Source organism: Hyperoodon ampullatus (assembly GCF_949752795.1).
Source record: "Hyperoodon ampullatus genome assembly, chromosome: 7".
Classification (NCBI taxonomy): Eukaryota; Metazoa; Chordata; class Mammalia; order Artiodactyla; family Ziphiidae; genus Hyperoodon; species Hyperoodon ampullatus.
Window position 1 is genome coordinate 54,351,859 of NC_136920.1, and position 24,201 is coordinate 54,376,059.

The 24,201-nt window shown below is 47.1% G+C and overlaps 1 protein-coding gene across 4 annotated transcripts in view; it reads left to right on the forward strand.

The window, feature by feature from the left end:
- The window catches only part of TENM4 (teneurin transmembrane protein 4), a gene marked incomplete at its 5' end in the record, with an annotated part of 383,392 nt that overhangs the window by 231,340 nt on the left and 127,851 nt on the right, over nucleotides 1-24,201 (forward strand). For all 4 annotated transcript variants that reach the window (XM_079707561.1, XM_079707562.1, XM_079707563.1 and 1 more), the window contains 3 exons: nucleotides 1,041-1,142; nucleotides 3,091-3,285; nucleotides 10,895-11,095. In XM_079707561.1, the coding sequence (XP_079563687.1) occupies nucleotides 1,041-1,142; nucleotides 3,091-3,285; nucleotides 10,895-11,095 (498 nt within the window). The remainder of the gene's footprint in view (nucleotides 1-1,040; nucleotides 1,143-3,090; nucleotides 3,286-10,894; nucleotides 11,096-24,201) is intronic.

Consider the following 24,201-nt stretch of genomic DNA (forward strand, 5'->3'; position numbering starts at 1 on the left):
ATGTCACATAGACGATACCGAATGTACAATATTAGGAAGAATTAGAGAAAGTAGCATCCCTGCAGAAGGTGGACACTGATTACTGACGCTGGGGATGTGGGTACAGCAAAGGGAATGTGAAGGAAAACTCTGACGCATTTTGAAAGAGCTTGGATTTTTTTATTTCACCCAATGGGAGGCCATTGAAGGGTTTTAAGGAAGAGAATGACAGGATCAGATTGTTTCAGAGAGATGGCTCAGGCTGCTGGGTGGTGAATGAATCGGGGAGAGGGGGAGAGGACTCTGAGAGGCCGGCCATGAGGCCGTTGTGTGAGCCCCGGTGAGAGATGCTGGGGCCTGGACTGATAGATGGAGAATCAGAAGTGGGAAGAGACAGATTTGCAAATCCCCAGTGGCTTTATGAAAAAATAAATTCATGGAGCATCAGCCCATTATGAGAAAAATGTAAAACATAGAAGAGTGTCAAGAAGACCACAAGAGGGCTTCCCTGGTGGCACAGCGGTTGAGAGTCCGCCTGCCGACGCAGGGGACACGGGTTCGTGCCCCGGTCCGGGAAGATCCCACATGCCGCGGAGCGGCTGGGCCCGTGAGCCATGGCCGCTGAGCCTGCGCGTCCGGAGCCTGTGCTCCACAACGGGAGAGGCCACAACAGTGAGAGGCCCATGTACCGCAAAAAAAAAAAAAAAGAAGACCACAAGAATCACCCCATAACCCAGCCTCCAAAGATAACCACTAATGGGTTAAACTATTTTCTCCCAATGTTTGTAGCTGAAAAATGTCTACTGCATTTGTAGATACAAAGTTGATTTATAAAAAATTGGTTTAGGCACACATTTTCCCAAACACGTCTCTTAACGTCAGTTGAGAGGTACCTCAGTAAGAGTCAGTATATCATTTTTAACTTTATTGATTACTTTCCCTGACTGGGCTAGAAGCACTCAAATGTGTGGGTCCTAGTTAACCTGAGGCTGGATTCCCAGGCCCTCTGTTTGGGTAAAGAAGCTTCCGTTTGCAACTCTTGTTTCTCTTTTCTCCCACAGAATCTGTGGATAACTGCCCCAGCAACTGCTACGGCAATGGTGACTGCATCTCTGGGACCTGCCATTGCTTTCTGGGCTTCCTGGGCCCTGACTGCGGTCGAGGTGAGAACCCCGCTTGTGGGCTTACAGGGTCCACCCTGCGGCCCCGTGGGCAGTTGAGGTCCCACTTCTCTGGGCAAGCGCAGAAATCCAGGCCAGCTCCTGCCTCCTGTGAGAAGGGCTCCCAAGAGCCAGTCCTCCGAAGCCCTGAGAGGGAGGTCCGCTGGCACAGCCCTGGCTGACCCAGCCGTGTTATCCACGGGTGCATGACTGGGGAGGTCAGGAAGGAAAGGCAGCCACAGGGAATCCCATGTCCATTGTGGGAACAGGAGAAGTGGCCATGGGGGTTCTTTTAAAAAGTAGATTTCCCCTTGGGGGACTGATCAGCCTTTGCCAAGCATCTTTGACGTTTGTCTTCAGCGAGCGTGGTTTGTCTCTGACCTCGTGGAAGGGCCTGAGTTGCTGCTCCAGTTGCTACTGTGTAACAGTGCAGGCAGGGTCTTGGCTGAGGCCACCAAGGGGAGGGACTGGGAGGTGAGGCTGCCCTTCTCCACGCAGGACACTAACGTGGCCTCCTGTGTGGGTGCGTACGATGCTAATGATCACCATGACGGAGAGTTTAAAGGCTGCCTGTGCGTTTGGCCTTCATTTCTGTCCTGGAAGAATTAACAAGGAAAATGCCAAAGCAGATCTGTACTCCCGAGAATTGGGCACTCCTCTTGGGGAAACTAAAATGGCCCTTTCCTTTGGTTTCTCCACCTCTTCCGTCATCCAACAGGCATTTGCTTAGTGCCCTTTAGGGCTTGGTCCTGTGCTGGACACTGAGGTTACAACACTGAGCAAGACCCAAGCCCAGAACCTCTCAGTCTGGGAGACAGGGAAATAGACGATGACAAAGCAGTCAGTGATAAGTGAAGCACACCTAGAGCAAGGTTAGATGCGGGGAACGTCTATCAGCATGAAAGGGTCTTTGCTTGGATGGAATGAGGACCAGTAAAGTCTCCCCAGGTGAGGTGACACTGGAACTAAGTCAAGATACTTGAATCGTTCATTGGTGGAAGGCAGAGATGGTTTTCCAGGCCGAGGAAACAGCGCCCTCCAAACACCATGCCGTGGTGCTGCTATGGGGATTCTGCTTATTCTTACTAACGTGAAATAGACTCAATGTGAGACAGCAGAGCCAGCGGCCTTGAAGAAGCACAGTGATTACCTGCTGAGTGTTTTAAAAAGGAAAAAAGCCGGGTGGGAGCAGGGGGAAGGTGGTGCAGAGAGAAGAGTCATGCCTTCCAACAAGAATTAGTGTCTCATCCCATATGCACTTAAAGTTAAGAGTCATGTATAAAGCAGCCTTATTGTATCTCAGTAAGGCTGATAGGTACTTACAGCACAGTGCAATGTAATTTATTTTTATGTAGTTTCCTTCATACAGATGATCACAAAACCCTTTACGCTAAGTGGCAAAATGGAAAGATAATACTTTAAAGAGCCAAGTTGGGCTCAGCTATTCTCTTATGGGGGCAGCAGCGTGTGGGGCTTGAGTGGAGACCTGAAAGGCAAGGAAAGCTGAGATTGGCTGGGTTAAAGATGAGAGTAAGTGGTCCTGCACGTGAGGAATGGGGAAGCAAAATGCAGTGCTACTAGGAGGAGAGTGCTGGAGGAGGGATGCGGGGAGGGCAGGAGGCCCAGCTGTCTTTTCCAGTGAGCCCAAGGACCAGACTGAAGCCTCCTATCTGAGGATGATGGTGACCACCGTGCAGCACCAGTAATATGAGGGGGACGGGGGGGAAGCCGCGTTCAGTGGGCACCAACTGCGCCAGGCCCTGCACTGTACACCTTCACCTACAATTCCTGATATGTTTTAACTGGAATGAAATAAAGCAAGAGAAGCCAACAGATGGACACACATGGGAATTGTGGCAAAGCAGCTGAAGCCCAGGAGAGAAAGGGACCGAGGCCAGATGGGGTATGTGGGGCGTGGACTCATGCCAGGCTTCCCGCGCTGTCTCTGCAGCCTCCTGCCCCGTGCTCTGCAGTGGGAACGGCCAGTACATGAAGGGCAGGTGCCTGTGCCACAGCGGCTGGAAGGGCGCCGAGTGCGATGTGCCCACCAACCAGTGCATCGACGTGGCCTGCAGTAACCACGGCACCTGCATCATGGGCACCTGCATCTGCAACCCCGGCTACAAGGGCGAGAACTGCGAGGAAGGTAAGACCTGCGGGCAAGCAGCTCGGCACCTCGCTGTGAGATAGAGGCCAGCAGGCAGGGCCACGAGGGCATCCAGGGAGCAGAGGGAGCCTCCTGAGCGGCCCTGTGACCCCCCACCCCCAAGCCAGGACGCCTTCGGCAACAGTCACTAACCTAAAGGGAGAAGACAGACGAATTAGGGTCCTGCTCAGCGAGGGGAAGAGAAGTGTGTGTATTGAGCATTTACTGTATGCAAGCCTTTGTGCTAAAAGCCTGGTGTCATTTAGCTTCAAACCCCAGCAGGGGAGGGTAATCATCTCCATTTTATAGTTGAGGATACTGAGCCTCAGGGAATCAAATGACTTGCCCAAGGTCCCATGGCTGGTAGACGGCAGAGCCAGGTTAGAGCCCAGCCTTTCTGGCTCCGTAGCCTGAGCTCTTTCTCCTCCCCTTTCATTTCCTCTGCCATCCATTTCTGAAGTGTGAGTCTGTTGTAGACCTCCATACACTGCCTTCCACAGTCTCAGTCCTGGTTTGTGTGTGTGTGTGTGTGTTCATGTTTGTGGCTCTCATAAACGTGCCTCCCTCCTTCATAAAGTAAACATATGCCTGTGCAGATCGAGGCTAGGAAGTGAACTGCTGACTTAAGGGTGACATCAGTTCTTCCCGAGAAAACCTAACCAGGTGAGATAAGTAAATACTTCCATCTCACAAAGGACCTGAGGCCCAGGAAAGGGCAGCGACACGCCCGTAGTCACAGCGCTAACTGATGGCAGGGCTGGAATTCAATCCGGGTCTTCTCACCTCAGACGTGGTACTCTTTGCTCCCAACCACGTGGGATTTCCCGATGAAAGGAGGGGTCTTCTCACAAGCCATAGACAGTAGCCATGGGGAGTGCACACTCTGGAATCAGATGTAGGCCACTCACTAGCCTCAGTTGCCTCATGTGTAAAATGCTAATTCCTTCCTCAGAGGGTCGTCGTGAGGACTAGATTAAATGACCCACGTGAAGCACGTAGCTCAGTGTCTGACACATAGGAAATGCTCCAAAAATGTTAGCTCTTATATCATTAGCATTATTCTGGGGACTGTTGAAGCACATTTCTTGTTTCACCCCACTCACTGTATCCAAGGTCTTTTGAAATGGATGGACTTTGAAACTGATGGGCGGTGTTAGTAGTCATTACCCCCCACTGTCCACCGTCTAGGGCCCTGGCACCTTCTCCAGCGGGTGGAAGAGGCTCCAAGGAGAGCTAGTCTTCTAACCCACTGGGGATTTAATGAGTATCCCCTCCTCAAGGCATCATTTCCCCTAAAACATGAGAGAATATAATGGACCCATTTTAAAAGGGTGGAGAATGGGAAGGGATTAGTGTCTGGAAAGCATCCATCACCTCTCAGAGACAGACTGTCTCTAAACCACGAGTGTGGCTGGAGGTCCTGATTCAGACCTATTAACTTTGATGCGGATTACTTCGGGCTGTCTGAGCTCAACAAGGAGCTGGGGCCCTGAACAAAGGAACTTGGCTTTCTCATCCTGACATGGTGACCTTCCTCTGCTTTCCCTTTTCATTTAGTCACTTGAGGTGAAGACCCTCTGAAGGAAAGAAAAACAAAGAGGAGATTCCTCCTGAAACAGTGGGGCTGTCCCACTCCCCAGCCCCACCATGCCGTGGGGGCCAAGGAGGGGAAGCTGTCCTTCTCCTGATCAGCCGGTGCCTCAGAGTGCAAGGTCATTTACAGAGAGAAAGAGAGAAGCTGTTTAGCAATTTGATTTACATTATTATTTGAAAAGAAATGTTTTCACTCCTGCTTTCTTTCCCGAGAAGGGCCATCTGGTACTGATTCCTCTTATTATTTCTGTTTCTCTGGTGAAGCATCCTTGCACAGTCCTTGTGTTTATAGTGGGGTTTGCTTGGGCCTTCATCCTCTCCCCTCTCCTCCCTTCCATTCCCTCTCAGTTCTGTTCTAACAGGTTTCACTGTGTTTATAAAACACCAGCTAACAAGCTTACGTTTTTCTCTCTCTCCCTCTTCCTTCTTCTGAAGTTTATTGCCCCCTGTTTTTATTTTTTCTTAACATCTTTATTGGAGTATAATTGCTTTACAGTGGTGTGTTAGTTTCTGCTTCATAACAAAGTGAATCAGTTATACATATACATATACATATACATGTTCCCATATCCCCTCCCTCTTGAGTCTCCCTCCCACCCTCCCTATCCCACCCCTCTAGGTGGTCACAAAGCACCGAGCTGATCTCCCTGTGCTATGCAGCTGATTCCCACTAGCTATCTATTTTACGTTTGGTAGTGTATATATGTCCATGTCACTCTCTCGCTTTGTCACAGCTTACCCTTCCCCCTCCCCGTGTCCTCAAGTCCATGCTCTAGTAGGTCTGTGTCTTTACTCCCGTCTTACCCCTAGGTTCTTCATGACATTTTTTTCTTCTTAGAGTCCATATATATGTGTTAGCATATGGTATTTGTTTTTCTCCTTCTGACTTACTTCACTCTGTATGACAGACTCTAGGTCCATCCACCTCACTACAAATAACCCAATTTTGTTTCTTTTTATGGATGAGTAATATTCCATTGTATATATGTGCCATATCTTCTTTATCCATTCATCTGTTGATGGACACTTAGGTTGCTTCCATGTCCTGGCTATTGTAAATAGAGCTGCAGTGAACATTTTGGTACATGACTCTTTTTGTATTATGGTTTTCTCAGGGTATATGCCCAGTAGTGGAATTGCTGGGTCATATGGTAGTTCTATTTGTACTTTTTTAAGGAACCTCCATACTGTTCTCCATAGTGGCTGTATCAATTTACATTCCCACCAACAGTGCAAGAGTGTTCCCTTTTCTCCACACCCTCTCCAGCATTTATTGTTTCTAGATTTTTTGATGATGGCCATTCTGACCGGTGTGAGGTGATATCTCATCTTTGATAAAGGAGGCAAGAACATACAGAGGAGAAAAGACAGCCTCTTCAATAAGTGGTGCTGGGAAAACTGGACAGCTACATGTAAAAGTATGAAATTAGAGCACTCCATAACACCATACACAAAAATAAACTCAAAATGGATTAAAGACCTAAATGTAAAGCCAGACACTATCAAACTCTTAGAGGAAAACATAGGCAGAACGCTCTATGACATAAATCACAGCAAGATCCTTTTTGACCCACTTCTAGAGAAATGGAAATAAAAACAGAAATAAACAAATGGGACCTAATGAAACTTCAAAGCTTTTGCACAGCAAAGGAAACCATAAACAAGACAAAAAGACAACCCTCAGATTGGGAGAAAATATTTGCAAATGAAGCAACTGACAAAGGATTAATCTCCAAAATGTACAAGCAGCTCATGCAGCTCAATATCAGAAAAACAACCCAATCCAAAAATGGGCAGAAGACCTAAATAGACATTTCTCCAAAGGAGATACACAGATTGCCAACAAACACATGAAAGAATGCTCAACATCATTAATCATTAGAGAAATGCAAATCAAAACTGCCCCCTGTTTTTTAAAGCCTGAACCGCTCCTCCGACAGGACGCTTAGAGGGAGCTGGAGGAGGGGCAGAGGGGCCCACCTAAGCCTTTTGCAGTGAAAAGTGAGCCGCTATTGTGGGTCCTGAAGCACGTCCGATGGCCTGTGTGGTCACCGAAGCGTGGAACATTTGGGGAAAAGAGATGTGTTTGCAGCCTGGCCACGCAGGCCCCATCATTTCATTAATGGGCCAAGCGTCTGCCAGAAATTTTGGCTTGAACGGCAGGGTCTGCACAGGAAAAAAAAAATGTAACTGCTTGGCACCTCTTCTAAGAAGAAACTGAGTTAGACTGTCTTCTACCCAAAGTTGAGCCCACCTCCCTGCCAGCTTCCCCTGTATGCCTTCAGCTCCCCGACCCCCGGCCCGCCGATCTTCCCACGTTATACAGAACTCCCTGCAAAATAAATATTGTTAGAGAAACTAACCCAGTGTGAGGGAAAGAGACCATTTTAATCGCACCCTAGGGTTCCAGTCTCCCCAGAGGCCCCAGAAGGGGAAGGCAGATGCACCATCTGTGTGGGACCTCTTGGGCAGAGGGCCCTGTGGCATAGGTAATGGCCCTAGGTTTGGGAACAGCAGGGACAGCATTCTGGCAGGAATCTCAGCCAGTTCAGCCAAGGTTTGCTAGACCACCCGAAGTTGCAGTCCTCTTTAAAACTCCCTTTGCACTCCACACTTGCTTTGTCAAGTTGACCTACCGAAGTGATGGTTAATTGATGATGAATTGCCTGGAAGTAGCCTCTCATCTGTTCTTTCTGCTCTTTCTCCCCTGCCTGGACCAGCTTCTGAGAGCATCGGATTCACTTTGCTGGTTCCTGGGTCCCTATCAGACTTACTGTGTCTGAGGAACAAGACTGTGATGCTGAGGGCCTCTTGATAAACTTGCCACCCTCCAGCTTGCTCCACTAACAGTGCAGATTTTTTTTTTTTTTTTTTTGTGGTATGCAGGCCTCTTACTGTTGTGGCCTCTCTCGTTGCGGAGCACAGGCTCTGGACGTGCGGGCTCAGCGGCCATGGCTCACGGGCCCAGCCACTCCGTGGCATGTGGGACCTTCCCAGACCGGGACACAAACCCGTGTCCCCTGCATCGGCAGGCGGACTCTCAACAACTGCGCCACCAGGGAAGCCCCACAGTGCAGATTTATAGATTCAACCTCGAGGGCAGCTCAAAGATAGCTTCAACCGCAAGCTGGGTCCAGGCACTCACTGAACGGGAAATACCTTATTGGCCTCGGGATAGGAACTGCTGAGTTGTTTCCTGTCAAATTGGAAAACTCTCTGGATCTAGGGAATTATTATAGTAGGCTAATGGGCCAGAATAATCCTTCTGAGGTTCTGAGATCTGAGGTAGGTCATGAAAATTTATCACTATTATTATTTTTATCATGTTTAATTACCAGGAACTCCAACAGGTCATGTTTAAACCATTATTATTAAGTGCTGTCCAGAGACTGCAAGAAAAGAGATTCTTTGCCTTCATTTGGCTTTCTTAATTTCCCACTTTGCCCTGTTTCTTTCGTTGTGCTGTTTTCTTTTGATTTCTGTTTTTAACCATTCTGTGTGCTATGTCTGTATACATGTGCGCATGTATTTTGGAACCAGTAAGGTTGTAGAAGAAACAGCAAGAGATCAATACCCGAGAAGAGTGCTTCAAATTTAAAGTCCTCCACTTACCACTGTGTGATCTTGGGCAAGTTATTTAACCTCTGTGCTTCAGTTTCCTCATCTGTAAAATGAGGATAGTAATGGTATCTACCTCAGGGGTTGTTGTTAGGGTTAAATGAGATGATGCATACAATAGGTTTAGTAGCAAGATATGGCATAGAAGAGGAACTAAATTAACACTAAGATCATTGTTACTGTTGTTTTTGTTATTATGTTTTGATCAAATGGTTGCTCCTGACCTTTGATCTTCCTATTTATCATTGAAGTAATTACGTTGAACTCCTTTAAAAACCCAAATAGTGAAAGAGCTTTCTTAATGAGGTGACCCTCAAAATGAACAGCCTGTTCCCAGAACGATGCTTTTTGTAAAATCTCTGCCCATTTGTGTCTGTGATTCTAATATACCCAGGCCGAGTTTCCCACTCTTTTGTGCAAAAGTCAAATACACTGGGCTATAAAATTTAATTGATACATAAAGTAAAATCACATCTGAATGATAAATGAGCTCCGACCACAGTCTGCCCAAGTCGTGCTACTGAATGTCCTGATAAAATAGACAGATAACTTCTTTGCAACAATTTACAGTTCATACTGTCCTTTCAAATCGTCAGTGTTGTTTGGTCCTCATAGCCACCTGAGAGGTAGTTAATTTGACCAGACCTGCTTTATAGATGGAAGCTCAGAGCAGGTATGTGACTTGACCGTGGTCATGGAACCATTACAGCTTGTCCCTTGACCCTTGAACTTAGGACCTCAGAGAGTCAAATGCTAAATTCTTTCCTCAGCAGCATATGGCTTCCTCCTGAGCCCTTACAAGGAGGAACCTGACTATATTCATAGCAGCTCCATCAACACTTAACAACAGCTGCATGTTGGGCCCTGTCAGGACTCCACTCTCCCCTTCCACTTGCAAGACGGATAGAATCCCCTCCCTCCCTACAATGATCTAGCAACCCTTTGGTTGAGTAGAGAACATGGACAAGCCCTTTGCTGATTCTGTCTCCTCTCTGCTGCCTTTCGCACTGTCTGCGTGCACTGGAGCCACATGCTAAGTTAGCTCTCAATGCCCTTCTTCTTTTTTCCGTGAAGTGCTTTGCAGAAGATCAGAGGTCTCTGTTAACTTTGTGTAACCCCGTAACTAAAGCTTTGACTTAGGAAAATCAGCCCCAGGAACAGGAATATCGCTGGATTCAGAATCAGACAGACCTATCTTCAGAGTCCTCTCTGGCAGGGTTTAGCTCTGTGATCCCATATAAATTATTTACCTCTCTGAGCCTCAGTTTTCTCCTCTGTACCTCATTGGGTTATTGAGAAAACAATCTGGTGAAGTATATAAGATACTTCCTACTGTGTAAGCAGAGAGCAGGTAACCCACAATATTATTCTCCTCCCTCTTTCTGCGAGGTCTCTTGAGACCACCTTGACCTTGGGCCCTAAGAGCCCTGCTTGGGGGTTTGCTTGGCTGTGAGCTACAGCTTTGTAGTTCACCCCCCACTTGAGGAGAAGCTGAACACAGCCATCATATATAATTTTGAATAGGCATTGAAATGTTTGCCTGGAAACATTTCCAGACAAATGTGTGTCTGGAAAATGAGGTGTGAAAGTTTGTATCATTCTCCAGAGTTTTGGGAAGATGGAAAAATCTAAGGGAATTTAAATGCAAAGTAAGTTCTCATTTAAGTTAAGGAATCTCTTTATTTTATTATTATTATTTTTTTGCGGTACTTGGGCCTCTCACTGCTGTGGCCTCTGCCGTTACGGAGCACAGGCTCCGGACGCGCAGGCTCAGCGGCCATGGCTCACGGGCCCAGCCGCTCCGCGGCATGTGGAATCTTCCCGGACCGGGGCATGAACCCGTGTCCCCTGCATCGGCAGGTGGACTCTCCACCACTGTGCCACCAGGGAAGCCCAGAATCTCTTTATTTTAATCCCACATTCGCGGAAATAAAACTGCATTTATGAAGTGGTAAATACTAATAGTTTGTTCTCCAATGATGTTTCGAGCACCTCCCATGTCCTAGGGGGTTGGAGATACAGATATGAACAAAATAGTCTTGTCCTCCATTGATGCAGTTGTTACAGACATCTAGGATAGGCACTGGCTGCTCTATACATATGTCTTACTATGTGCACCCCTCAAGTCAAGAGGTACAAATATGTATGCACGTTTTACAGGTGAGGGAGCTGAGACTTGAGAGATTCAACAGTCAACCACCGGATAGGGGCGGGAACCCAGGTCTACCGTTGCTAGAGTTATTCTCTTCACCTTACCAAGTGACCTCTCCACGGAAATCTGGGTCCTTCTCCCTGAGCATGTGAAGCTCCTCCACTACAAAGTATAGCAGTTTGCTTAAAGAAGCCTCACCCTTGCTAGTCCGATACTTACCTCTGTTATCTCTCCTCTGTGTTGCAGTGGACTGCATGGACCCCACGTGTTCGGGCCGGGGGGTCTGCGTGAGAGGCGAGTGCCACTGCTCTATGGGCTGGGGAGGCACCAACTGTGAGATGCCCAGGGCCACGTGCTTGGACCAGTGTTCGGGCCACGGAACCTTCCTCCCAGACACCGGGCTTTGCAGCTGTGACCCAAACTGGACTGGACACGACTGTTCTGTCGGTAAATGTGGGGAGAATAAGGGCACAGCTTAGATGGAGGGAGGAGGTTTCCACTGTGATGTGTACACCGTTCAGTCCTGTTCAGGGCCCTGACCCTGACCTTGGTCATGTAGCAGGGGGTTACCCATGGCTCTGAATGCTTTTCTTCTTCCCCTGAACTCCAGCCTTCAACACCTCTACTCTTAGAGGGACAGAGGATTCACAAATCCTATATTCACATCATTCCTTTCATAGTGGTGGCCTTGAGAGTCAAAACATCGCCCCTTAACCATGTTATTGATGATAGATGTGATTCATTGAATTCTTGTCTCTCCCATTACCATGGCCATCCTAGAGGCAAGGCCATGGAGAACATTGTGCCTCCTTGAGCTCTGCAGGGATGGGCCTTTGGTTTTACCCATTCCCCAGAATGAAGTCCAAACTCAGTATGGTATTTAGGGTGCTCTATGATGTGGCCTTCACCCACCTTTCTGGCCAGATCATCTACGAGATGGTAAGTTCCATGAGGGTAGCAAACGTGTCTTATTCCACATTCCCAGGACTCAGCATAGGCCTGCCCACAGCAGCTGCCCGATAAACTTTGACAAATGAATGAATGAATGAATGAATGACAAACACATGATTGAATGTGTTCTTAATTTTGGTATTTGGTTCACCACAGATTTTACACATATAAAGTTCACAGAATGATTATATTGGCACCCTCTGTTTATAAGCGCTTTAGCATTTAGAGGCCCTGTCATGGTGAGGATTAGATGGGAACATAGGTGAATCACCTAGCACAGTCCTGGTAGGTAGTAAGCGTGGTTGCTTCTAGAATCTCATCTGGACAGTATCCACTGTTTAAATCCACACAAAAACCCTGTGAGAAAGGCATCATCATCCCCATTTTACCAATTTATATAGTATTTTACTCAGTGAATACTTACTGAACAAGGCAGAGGGGATAAAGAGGTAGGAAGTCTGTACCCTGGCAAGCTTGCATTCTAGAGAGGGGGGCAGGAGACAGAGCAACCAAACGCATGAAGAGAAATCAACTACTAAGCTTAGGCCCGGAAAATTTCTAAGTAATCCTGCCCAGGGACACGTGGCTAAGAAGTGGTAGCATCTCCATCAACATTTTTTTTCACTCTGAATCACTTTCCCCACCACACCACGTTGCTGAAACAAAGTGAAGCTCAAATCAGCTCATCATCTTGTATATTGACAGTTCTGGTAGGGATCAGGAAAGATGGTTGAGACCTTTGGTAAAAATGAGATCCAGTGCAGCATTTGTGCCTTTGGAATACTTTGAATTACCTTTCCCCATTCAATGGAAAATTGATGTTCAATACGCAGCCTAAATTGGACTTTATCCTTGTTTGCAAAGCTCATGTAAAGACATGATCACAAGCAGAGATGTCTTAGGAATAATTCCTTTTTTTTTTAACATCTTTATTGGAATATAATTGCTTTACAATGGTGTGTTAGTTTCTGCTGTATCACAAAGTGAATCAGCTATATATACATATACATATATCCCCATATCTCCTCCCTCTTGCATCTCCCTCCCACCCTCCCTATCCCACCCCTCTAGGTGGTCACAAAGCACCGAGCTGATCTCCCCGTGCTATGTGGCTGCTTCCCACTAGCTATCTATTTTACATCTGATAGTGTATATATGTCCATGCCACTCTCTCACTTCATCCCAGCTTCCCCTTCCCCTTCCCCGTGTCCTCAAGTCCATTCTCTACATCTGCATCTTTAGGAATAAGTCTTTTTATACAGCTCTGTTTATAGCAATATAAGGAATGCTCCTCCAAAAGCTACACTGGGTTGTATTGTTCATTATGTGGGCACAAAGCTAGTTTCTGATAGAACTATAACTGTCCGTGCATTGTTAATCCCTGATGAGACTCCACAGCCTCTGACAGAGGCAGGTGTAACTTTGAGTGCGATCGCTAGGCATTCTTGAGTTGGCCCTGTAAAAGGAGACAGCAGACCCATTGCAAGGGCCTTAAATAGAATTGCGAGTGCTCATTTTCCTCAACTCTGTGCCTCTCACTCCCCATAGCTGTTGTCAAACAGAGGGCCTCCCAAGCTAATGCAGAGAGCTCCGTGTGATAAGAAGAGTCTCTGAGTCTGATAGTCTTGGGTTCAAATGCTGGCCCTGCTGCTTACTAGTTATAACTTTGGGCAAGTTACTTCACTTCTGTAACTTGTAAAACGGGGATAACAAGCGTACCTACCTTCTGGGATTAGTATTTGGAAAATAATTATTTGGAGGATTATTTAAGATAAAGTAAAAAAGCACGTAGCACGCTACTCAGCGCGTGATATGGGCTCAGTTAATGTTAGCTCTGTTATGAGCATGATTACAGCACGTGCTGGTGAGAGCCCTTGATAGTAACGGAGACATTTGAGAGAGGCAAGATGAAAGGTGCCCTTTCAGAAACGTGGATTATAGTTTTTAAATCTGTAACCTATAACTGACTAAATCAGTGTCATGATTGCCACAGGGCCAGGAATTTAAAAGATGACTTCAAAATTCCTGTCTCCCTTGCAATAGTGATAACAATTTATGTTTGTTGAGTGCTTCAAAGCATACAAAGATCTCTCTCTCGCTCTCCTTTTCACACACATACACACACGCACACATGCACACACCAGCAACAACAGCTGTTGAGGCAGGGTGACAAGTATGGTACCATCCCCATCCTCACCCTGAGACTCGGTGACCTACCTGAGGCACCCTGAGCCTGCCTAAGCTGGGGGTCTGAGCCCAGCCTGGGGCCCCCCTGCTGCCCAGCACCCCGCGCTGCCTCCCCACAGCCATAGCTTCTCCTTGGCTCTCACTTCCCGCCAGAAGCCAGCTTGAAGGCTAGTGAAAGCGCGTTGGCGGTGGGTCTCTCTCCTTACTGTCCTGGCTGTACCTCCCTAGGCTCCATCCTGGCTCTGCACGTGCTAACTGTGTGACGTTAGCAAGGGACTTGACTTTTCTTGACTGTGGTTTCTTTATCTGAAAAATGGAGATAATAACAGTCCCCACCTCAGAGGGTCATGTGGTGATTAAGTTGTATAATGCAGGTACGCCCGAGAACAGTGCCTGTAGAGGGGGAGCACTTCACGTCTTCCTCCTCCCTCCCTTCTGAGGGCACTTTCACTGAGTGGAAGCTGTTTGAAAACTATGGAGTTTGGGCCCTAAAGCTAAGCAGGAGATGCCTCATTGAGCAGATGCCGCTCTAGCCAGGGAGCTGTCTTTGTACTCAGGGCTGCGGCTACAGGGTGGTGAACAGGCACTGAACTTCATTTCAGGGGACCTGCTCCTCACTAGTTGAGTGGCTTCAGCAAGTTGCTTCCCCTCCTTTCCTTTTAGGTCAATTACCTGTGGGATTGTTGTAAGGATTTAGTGAGAAAATATGGAGAAAGTGGTTAGCATGGCGGCTGGCACAAGTCAGACACCCAGCAAGGGTAGCTCGGGTCACACCTTTTACATTATTTGCTCCTGGCACAGCAGGGCTGGCACAGGCACTGCCCAGAGCCTTCTCACCAGGAGCTGCAGGCCGGAAGACGCATCCTATAGGACTGACTCTAGGTGGTGGGGTTGGCAGAAATGGGCCCCTGCTGTCTGGCCCTCCTAGGAAGGAGGAGCATCTCTTGCCTGAGATGAGTGCTGTTTGGCATGGAGAACAGGATTTAATGAAAGCAGCTTAAATCAACATGCCCTGCACTCAGCAACCAGCCTGTAATGAAATGTGAGCTGACAGGTTTCCCAGCACTTTGGTTAGGTTTGTGGAAACAGTGAAGTCAGACTTTACACAAGTGTTTACTCAGGCCTCTGGGTTCTCAGCAGCTTGGCTTGCCATCTCATCTCAGAAATCCCTCCTTAAATCCTGCCTCATTGATGTGGTCAGTGACAAACCATGTAAGATAACTGTTTAAGTGGATTCCTGTGGCCTGGAAGAGCACAGGTTATATGTCCCACTGCCACCCCCAACACACCTCTGTCCTCAGCTCTGGGCCCAGTGGAACTTCACTGCTTCAGTCTTTGGGGACGCTGGTGGTGATGGTGGTTGTGATAGTGGTGATAGTGGTGGTGATGATGATGATGGTGGTGGTGATGGGAGTGATGATGATGATGGTGGTGGTGGTGATGGGGGTGATGATGATCATGATCATGATGATGGTAGTGATGGGGGTGGTGATGATGATGGTTGTAATGGTGGCGATGGTGATGATAGTGGTGATGATGATGGTAGTGATGGTGGTGGTGATGGGGGTGCCGGTGCTGGTGATGATAGTGGTGGTGATGATGATGGTGGTAGTGATGATGATGATGATAGTAGTGATGGGGTGATGATGATGATGATGATGATGGTAGTGATGGGGGTGGCGATGATGGTGGTTGTAATGGTGGTGATGGTGATGATAGTGGTGATGATGATGGTAGTGATGGTGGTGGTGATGGGGGTGGTGATGATGGTGGTGGTGGTGATTGCTACTGCAGTTGTTTTACAGATGGGAAAGCGTTAGAGAGAGGAAACGACTTGCCCACAGTAACTAATCAGTGGCAGAATTTGAATTAAATCTATCTGTTTCCAAGTCCTCAGCTCTTACCTCAAGTCTTCTTTCCACCCAAAGAGGTTTCTTTGCCATTAATCTTGTCTTTTTTCCTGATAAGTCACAGGATGGGGCATTAATTAGAGTCGTCCATTTCTTAATGCTTACCATGTACCAGGTGCTGAACTAAGTGCTTTCAACCATTATCTTAGTTAAGGGTCATAAGAACCCTGTAAAGGAAGTATTTACCAGGTCTGTTTTCCACATAAGGAAACTGAAGGTCAGAACTAAGTTAAATTGCTTGCCAGTATCTCCCCATTGGAAAGTGGCACAGCACGGATGCAGCCCAAGTCTGGCTTCAAGGCCTCTCCTAAGCTCTTTGGTGTACTGAGCCATGTATTATAAATGTGCCCTCTCTCTTGTCAAACTGTGAACCCCAAGAAGTCAGTGTCTGTCATTCTCTCTAGTGCACGGCCTGACAGCCATTAGGTTCTAGTGATTATTGAATGAATGACTTATCCAGGGAATTATCAAAGAAGAATGAGGGGTTACAGCCAAAGGCTCTGCCCAAGAAGATCCCAGCACACTACCAGCTGGGCAGTCTAATCCCTTCTCTCAGGCTTCCACCCACCTTCCCCCCCGACCCCCAACCTTATCCGCTCCCCCCACGCCCCCATAACACTCTGCAAAGCTAAAACTGAGTTCCTGGGCCCCGTCCTTCACTTTCCAGACCTAGCCCATGTTCATTTCATGGGCAGTGCCAGCCAGCCAGAACCCCTCCTGGATAAGAGCTGGCATCATTTCACCTCCTTCAAGCCACCTTCCCCAGGGAGTAGTCCTGCTGGGCTGGGTGCCTCATCAGTTTTGCATAAAGGGGGCACGCTCAGTAGCCCTGTGGAGCAGAAGGGCTCCTTCCCCACACCCACCGCCTCAAGTGCTTTAATTGGCTTTTCATCCTCTTGGTTCAGAGCTGCCTTAGAAAAGGGGAGGAATTTAACCTCTTTGAGATGGTCCTTAAAATTGGAAAAGCCTACCTTCCTTTCAGAGCCTAATGACTTCTAAATCTTCTAAAGAAGATTTCAGGCTCTGTGGCATTTTCCAGAGTATGATATCAGATTCGATCCCTTAAACCCATCATTTGCCCCTTCTCTGGCTCTCACTCGGGTCTTCCTTCCCCTCCACCCCAGCCCAGCCATCTCCGTCCTCAGCCTCATAAATTCATTCCTCGTTTCCACTTCTCTTTGAGCTCTCTCCAATCTTGTCTTCCATAAATACCTTTATTTGAGAGGGCCCTCTCACTACATTTTATTCCTTTGGGTTGCTGGCTCACAGAAGCAGTACCTGGCAGAGATTTTGATTGTAAAATGCTCATGCTGGTGGTTTATGATTCTTATCATTTCATTGCAGTTGGGTTTCATGGAATAACAGGTGGAGATCTTTTAGAGATTCAATGGTATGGATTTGGGCGTAGCATGTGCAGTCAGAAAGAACTGCATGGGATTTGGAGTGGGACCAAGCTAGATTTTCAAGACTGAGCTTACCCAAAGAATATGGCTAATGATACCTGCCTTGCAGGGCTGTTTTTCAAATTAGTTTTAATACGTATGTATAAAATGCCTAGCATGGTGGCTGGCACTCAGTAAGCACTCAATAAATAAAGTATTAATGTATATTTTTAGAATGCATGACTAAGTCTAAATTAGCCAAACAGTCCTTCAACTCTAAGCAATTTAAGTTTGAGGGCAGTTTATATGGTGAAGGTCTGGAGCCAGAACTGGATTGGAGTCTGTGTGACCTGAACAACTTGCTTTCTCTCTCAGAGGCTCGGTTTTCTTGTGGTTACTGAAACTCTCGACCCACCCCCCTTCCCCCTAGCCCCCGACTCTGGTCATCAAGTCTAAGTGAGGAGTCGCTAATCTGCTGACACATTTATCCCCAGACACCAGCACAAGGGCCCTACGGCGCTAATGTTGGCCTCTGCTCAGGGACTGAGCTTCCTGAGCTTTTTCCAGAGAGGAGCACAGCCTCCGCAGACAGCACCCCAGAAGAGCTCCGGATGCGCACCCACTGCTGACAAGCACACACGTCCCCTCCATTCACTCACAGCCCTTCCTGACCTCTCATGTGCCGGACCATTCTAGGCCCCGGGGATCAGCATGCCTCAGGCCGCTCAGGAGGTGACACAGAGTCCTGAGGTGTTAAGGCCTCTGACCGTCGCATTTATGGTGGGTTTGGGGAGCACAAGGGCAGGAGCGTGCACTCGGCCAGGAGGGGGGCAGAGAAGAACCTGGGAAGGTCTTCCCCAGGATGGAGACTTGTGAGCCAGATTGTGAGAGGGGACTGAGGTGGGGTCCCTGGTGGCAGAGGAGGGGAGGGCCGTCCAAGCAGAGGGAACAGCATGTGCAGAAGTACAGAGCGGTCCTCCTTCAGTCCGACTGGAGAGTAGGAGCTGAGGAAGTGAGGCCAGAGAGGCAGGCAGGGTCCCAGTCATGGAGTCCACTCACTGTCTTGCTGAAAATCTCAAAGTAAAAAATCTTTCAATGCGCATTGAAGATTTCCCTTTCAGACTCCATGTCAGGGCTCTTTCTTTAATTCTCTCAGTGCAACATGGCCTAGGTCCTACCTCAGCTTAGCGAGACCTTCTAAAATTCAAACTCAGATCCTTTGAGCTTCCAGTTTCTTCTCTATTACTCTCCTCCCCTACCAAAAAGAAAAGCAAATCACAAAGCATAATTAATAACAGTAATGACCAGATAGATATGGAACAGAAAAGCTCTGTTACCAAATGAAGTCACAATTGATAGCAAAATAAGCCCAATTTTTTTTAAAGAAAGCTGAAAGTAGCAACAATGTTAAAAAAAAAAATTAAAGCTCTAAACATAGCAGTTGCATTAGCCCTAAATTTTGAAAATGGTAATTCAATTTTATTTATGAGGCAAAATATAATTACGTTTAGATTTGAGGGAACAGAATTTAATTCTTACTAATGACAGAAAGACTGAGTGAGATGCTGTAATGCCAGAGAAATTTTCTTCTGTTCATGGATGGGAGAGAAAATTAGATTCAGCGTTGAGCATTCTCCCTGTTACAAGTCTCATTTGTGTAGCCGGAATTGTTCACTCTCTGAGAAGCATTAGCCTCTCAGCCCAGAAAGCACAGCACTGACATCCAATTAAACATCAAAAGGAAATGGTCAGACTGGGCTATTTCTGTATAGGTATGTTATGGGAGGGGAAACTCGAGGTTAGAATTTCACCCAAGGAATCATGTCCTTTGAGACTTGACATTTCCTGTGCCCTTTCCCAACAGCAAGTGACAGCCTAAAATCAAAGTTCAGAATAATAAATATCCAAGAGACTGACAACGAAGCAGAAAGAAGTGGATGTGTTAGAAGGAGGCAGAGAAGAGCCCACCAGTTGCCTGGGAAGTACTGTGGAGGTTCAGACACAATGAGATGGTCACTTCCTAACATTTAATCAAAGCCTGGGAAATTGGGCCCAAACAGGCGTGCTACTAAATACTGCCAGAGTCAAAGGTTGATAAACCAGAAGCTGGCAGCTTTGTAATTTAGTAGAATTTCCCCCGACAGCCCTGGAACATTTTCTATCACAACTGGAGCTCTTCAGTATGCAAATATAAGCCCTCCTGAAATTGGGCTTCAGAATTAGGTTTCTATTTGGATGCCCAATCTGATATCTTATACAAAATCTCCGGCTGTCTTCCTGAATCAAACTGCTGGTATGGTAACTTTGTAATTTTAAAATAATAACTATCCTTTGAATGGAAATTTTATTTACATTTTACAGAGCTTCTCCATGTATGTGCTTCATGATTTATTCAAACAACAAATATGTGAGCCTCTGAAATTGCAGACGGTGTTATTCTCAGGAAACCAGGGTTCAGGGAACTTGAGTGCCTTTCCCAAAGGCACTCTGGGAAAGAAAGGATTCAAATCCAGCCTTCTGTGGGTTCAGAACCCATGCTTATCCCCTTCATAATCCTGCCTTTGGCTATTACCAAGGTTTACGCCGATACTGACCATGGATCAGGTATCAGGTTTACAAGGTACCACTTCACTTGGTGACACTGCCAGGAACCATGTAAATTGGATCATGACCGCGGTGGACCTGGCAATACTACAGGGGTTCAGGAAAAGAGCAGTTGCTTTCAGCCGGGGTGATCAAGGTGGCTTCTTGGAGGAAGTGGGATTTAAGGTGGGTGATGGAGGTTGGATTTGAATTGTCAGAGATGGAAGAAAGAGGCAAGCACCTTGCAGCAGCCCATTGTGGAGGTCAAAGATTTGCAACAAGTACATAGATGAGACAGATCCTGGCATTTTCTAGGAAAGAACCACAGTTTGGAGTAGCTTAGCTTAGGATATTTGTGGCAGTAGTGAGGGAGAAGAGGTGAAGGAAGTTAGCAGGCATCAGATCATGAATGGCCTTGAAAGAGTTTAGGTTTTATCTGTCAGTGGAAGGCACTGAAAAGTTGCAGGCAGGGCTGTGACGTGGTCAGGTTTGGTTTTAGAAAGCTTACTCTAATATTGGCATGCAGTTTGAGGTGCCTGAGGGACTTCTAGGAGGAGGTGTCCAGGAAAGAGTTAGATAGATGAGCACATGACTGGGTGGAGAGGTGGGCCTTCACAAAAGGGTATCAGGGCTGGAGGTCTGAACATCAGCTATCTCTTCAGTATACCCAGTTGGGCCCTTTCAGTGGGGTAGTGGTTCAGCCCTGGCCACAAATACACATCCCAGTTACCTTTTTTGGCTTCTCTGCTCACCAGTCCTTTCTTGGCTTGTTATCATTCTGCAAAGTCAGAGCGTATTTGGAGGCCTCCCCCATGCTAGCTTTGAACTCCTTTAATCAGGAAGCCAGATACCCTCCAATTAAGGTGAATAGAGGCGACTTACTACTTCCTGTGATAGGTGCTTCATAAAGCTTGAAATTCCGGTCCTGGGGGAATAGATTGGAGACTGCTCTGCACCAATGTACTGGAATCCATTTTTCTGCTTGGTTTGAAAGCTTTCTGAGCTCCTTGAGTGAGGTGAAAGGCCATGTGGTTTCCAAGGCTCATTAGCTTTCTGCCATCTAGATCTGGGGGACCGAAGCATGGCTTGGAGCCACTCTGACTCTCAGGTGATAGGGATGGAAGTTGAGAAGCACAGGAGAGTGACTTGGGTTTGGCCTCAATGTCAAAAGGAGATCAATTACTATAAGGAAGTCAGATGCTCCTTTCCTATACCTTCCTCCCTTCTGGCTTCTTCCTGTAACCTGCACTGAGACTAAAAAGCCATCTGCCCAATTTTGTGGGAGAGGGAGGGAGAGAGAGTGGGTGCTATACTTGAGCCAAATTGTTCAAAATGCAGGGATATCTGGCCTGTGGAAGTGAGAGTTAAATTGTAATTGGCCTGCTGTGTGCCAGGCATGGTGGCCAGTTTTGTGCTCATTTATACACTTAGGTAGACTTGAGTTCCTTGAAGAAAGGAATAATTTAATACAATTTCTGAATCCCAAGCTTCTAACGGTATCTGGCATATAGTAGGTCCTCAATATATTTTAAAATCAATTTTAATATTCATTACCGCCGTTTTATAAATGACAAAGGTAAGGCTCAGATATGTGCAATGTTTGTTTCCCAGAGCTGGGAAGTGGCAAAGAAGGCTTTTATACCCAGCTTGCCCAAATCCAGGCCTCTGCCCTGTGCAAAATCATAGTACCTTGAATAGTTACTGGAGTGCCCTGCCTCAGACCACTGGAATCTGGCGGTACATGGATGCAGTCAAAAGATACATTTTCTGTGTGAGACTCACTACAGAGTACAGAGACTAATCTGATGATGGCAGGGTTCTGGAGGCAACACAGGTAGACTAACAACCCTGATAAACAAAGGTTTGCATAAAGTGCTTTGGGAAGGCAGGAGATGAAACCCCTTCCAGTGTGGGCACTGGAAGGAGGCTTCAGGGAGGAGGTGGCATTGGAGCCAGACTTCAACATGTGAAGACTGGGGGAAAGGAACACCTAGACCATGAAAGCAGCCTATGCAGAGGCACAGAGGAGGGGGCCAAAGAGTGGTGAGGCCTCCCCGCCTTTAGCCATTTATCTGGCTGGCCCCTTACATGACTATTTCCTAAGGCAGCCATCAAGTTCTTGCTCAAGTACTAATATGCACATGACTATGTGGCCAAGAACAAGGCACTTCCTCTCTTTGGCCCGTGTTTTCCTGTCTATAGGATGGTTAGAGAATCTCTAGGATACCTTCTCATGCTCTGACCAAGAAAACTGCTCCTCGGGCTTCCCTGGTGGCGCAGTGGTTGAGAGTCCGCCTGCCGATGCAGGGGACACGGGTTCGTGCCCTGGTCCGGGAAGATCCCATATGCCGTGGAGCGGCTGGGCCCGTGAGCCATGGCCGCTGAGCCTGCGCGTCCGGAGTCTGTGCTCCGCAGTGGGAGAGGCCACAACAGTGAGAGGCCCGCGTACCGCAAAGGAAAAAAAAAAAAAAACTGCTCCTCTAGGTTTTCCTCCTCTTTTTCTCTCTTAACCCCTAAACCCACCTGAAGGTGAGCCCCTGGCCACATCCAGGCCACTTCCTGCCCAGCATCAGCTCTCTCCTGACTCACCCTCCTCCTCCTTCATTTCCCCCTGTTCCCTCAGTCCTTTACTTCCAGCTGTCTTCCTTCCTCACTCTCGGCTCCCTGTTTCTGTGCCTTTCTTCCCCATCCACCTTGCAAAACCCAGGATCACTCCAGCCACTCACCACCTCTGATCTCACAGCCGGGCTTCTGAGTGCTTTAAGCCAAATCATGTCCCGCTCACGATCTTTAGCCCCTCCTGGGTCCTTCCAGCTGCAGTTCTTCTTGTACTTTGTGAGTTCTTACACTCAGTCCCCAAGGGGCTCTTTCAAATGTCCACATCTATCCATTAACATCCTGCTCAGCAGAGATTCCTACCTCACTGAGAACATGGAGGCCATGGTTTAAGTGTCTCTCATTATCCTGGTCTGTCCCTTACACGGGTCTTTGCCGCTTACCTCTCCCCAGGGCATGAGGGGCCCAGGAAGCCTGTCCTTCTGATTATGCTCCAGATCCAGTCCTCTCCAGCTGTTGAGAGGAACCTCAGTTGTTCACATCCTCCCCTTGCTCTCCACAGTATCTTCAAACCCTCCCTTCCCCTGGCTCTGTCTAGCACATAAACGTAAAATAGTTGCCATGTAGTGAGTGTTTACTCTGTAAAAGATGTACATGATATTAAGCACATTACATGATGTTCTTTTAAGCCTCACATGAACCTGAGATGTTGGTGTCTCTATCCTATTTTGCAGAAGAGAAAGCTGAGGCACAGAAAGATGAATTAACTAGCCCAAGTCACACAGATGGATGGATGGATGGATGGATGGATGGATGGATAGATAGATAGATGGGCAGTTAGATGGCCTGTTGACTGAATAGCTGATTGGATGATTAGATGATTGGGTTGATGGACAGATGGATGAGCTGATGGACAGGCAGATGGATGGATGGAGATTGAAAAGACAGATAAACAGACAAACAGAAGGAAAAGTACTTAACATGATAAACATTGAGTCGGGGTGAAAAAGGAGACTCAGACTCTGATTTCAGAGATTCTCTAGTCTAGCTGGGGTGAGGATCTAATACATAATTAATAAGGAAATATGTCAGCTTACAGCTGAGGTTTTGCCTAAACCTGATCCCACAGTTCACAGACCAAAAACCTGTGTTAATCATAGTCACCTTTCATTCTAGCTAAGTACCTTTGAGCAAGTCACTAAGTCTCACCAAGCGGTTTCCTCAGTGATGGTAAGGGAGTGAAAACAAAATTGCAGGGGTGTTGTGAGGATTTAATGAGGTAATATTTGTGTGCCACCAATAGTGGTTCTACAATTTCTCCTTATTTTTGCCTCAAATGCTGTTTAGTGTAGCTTGGACTTAAAGTGTCCAAGGATTTCATGAGAAATTCCCCCAAGGAATTTTCAAGGACCAGGATTTCAGAGAAATCCCCCAAACTGGGCATTAACTCAGATGAGCTAGCGATGCAACAGAAAATCCTAGTGGAGATCATTTAAAATTATTTAACCCTTACTAAAATTTCTTAAGGTCACTTCTAAGAACCTCAGGTCCTAAGCAGGATAGAACAATTTTCCCTATTATCCCTTTTAGTGCTACATACAGACTTATTAAAGGGCTTCCCAGGAGGTCATATGGGACCAAGGCTCTGCTTTCACATCCCTGAATTTCAAAGACAGCTTCACCTGTATCTGTTCCTTGCTCATCAGGAAAGCACACAGATCCTTGTGTGGGGTCCCCTCTATCCCCAACTTGTGTCAGTTTTGAGCATCTTTCCAAGTCAAAGAAATTTTATGGGAAAATTATATATAAGTATTTCCCTTTAGGGGAGAGGCACAGCTTCCCTTACCAGCTATTTTAATGAACAGGATTGTAAAGTAAGTCCAGACAAATTAAAACGTAGCTGTGATAGGTCCCAGGCTTCATCCAGGTTCATGCGGGGATTAACATTTAATGAGAGGAGACTGGAGCAGCTGTTTTCCTCGTG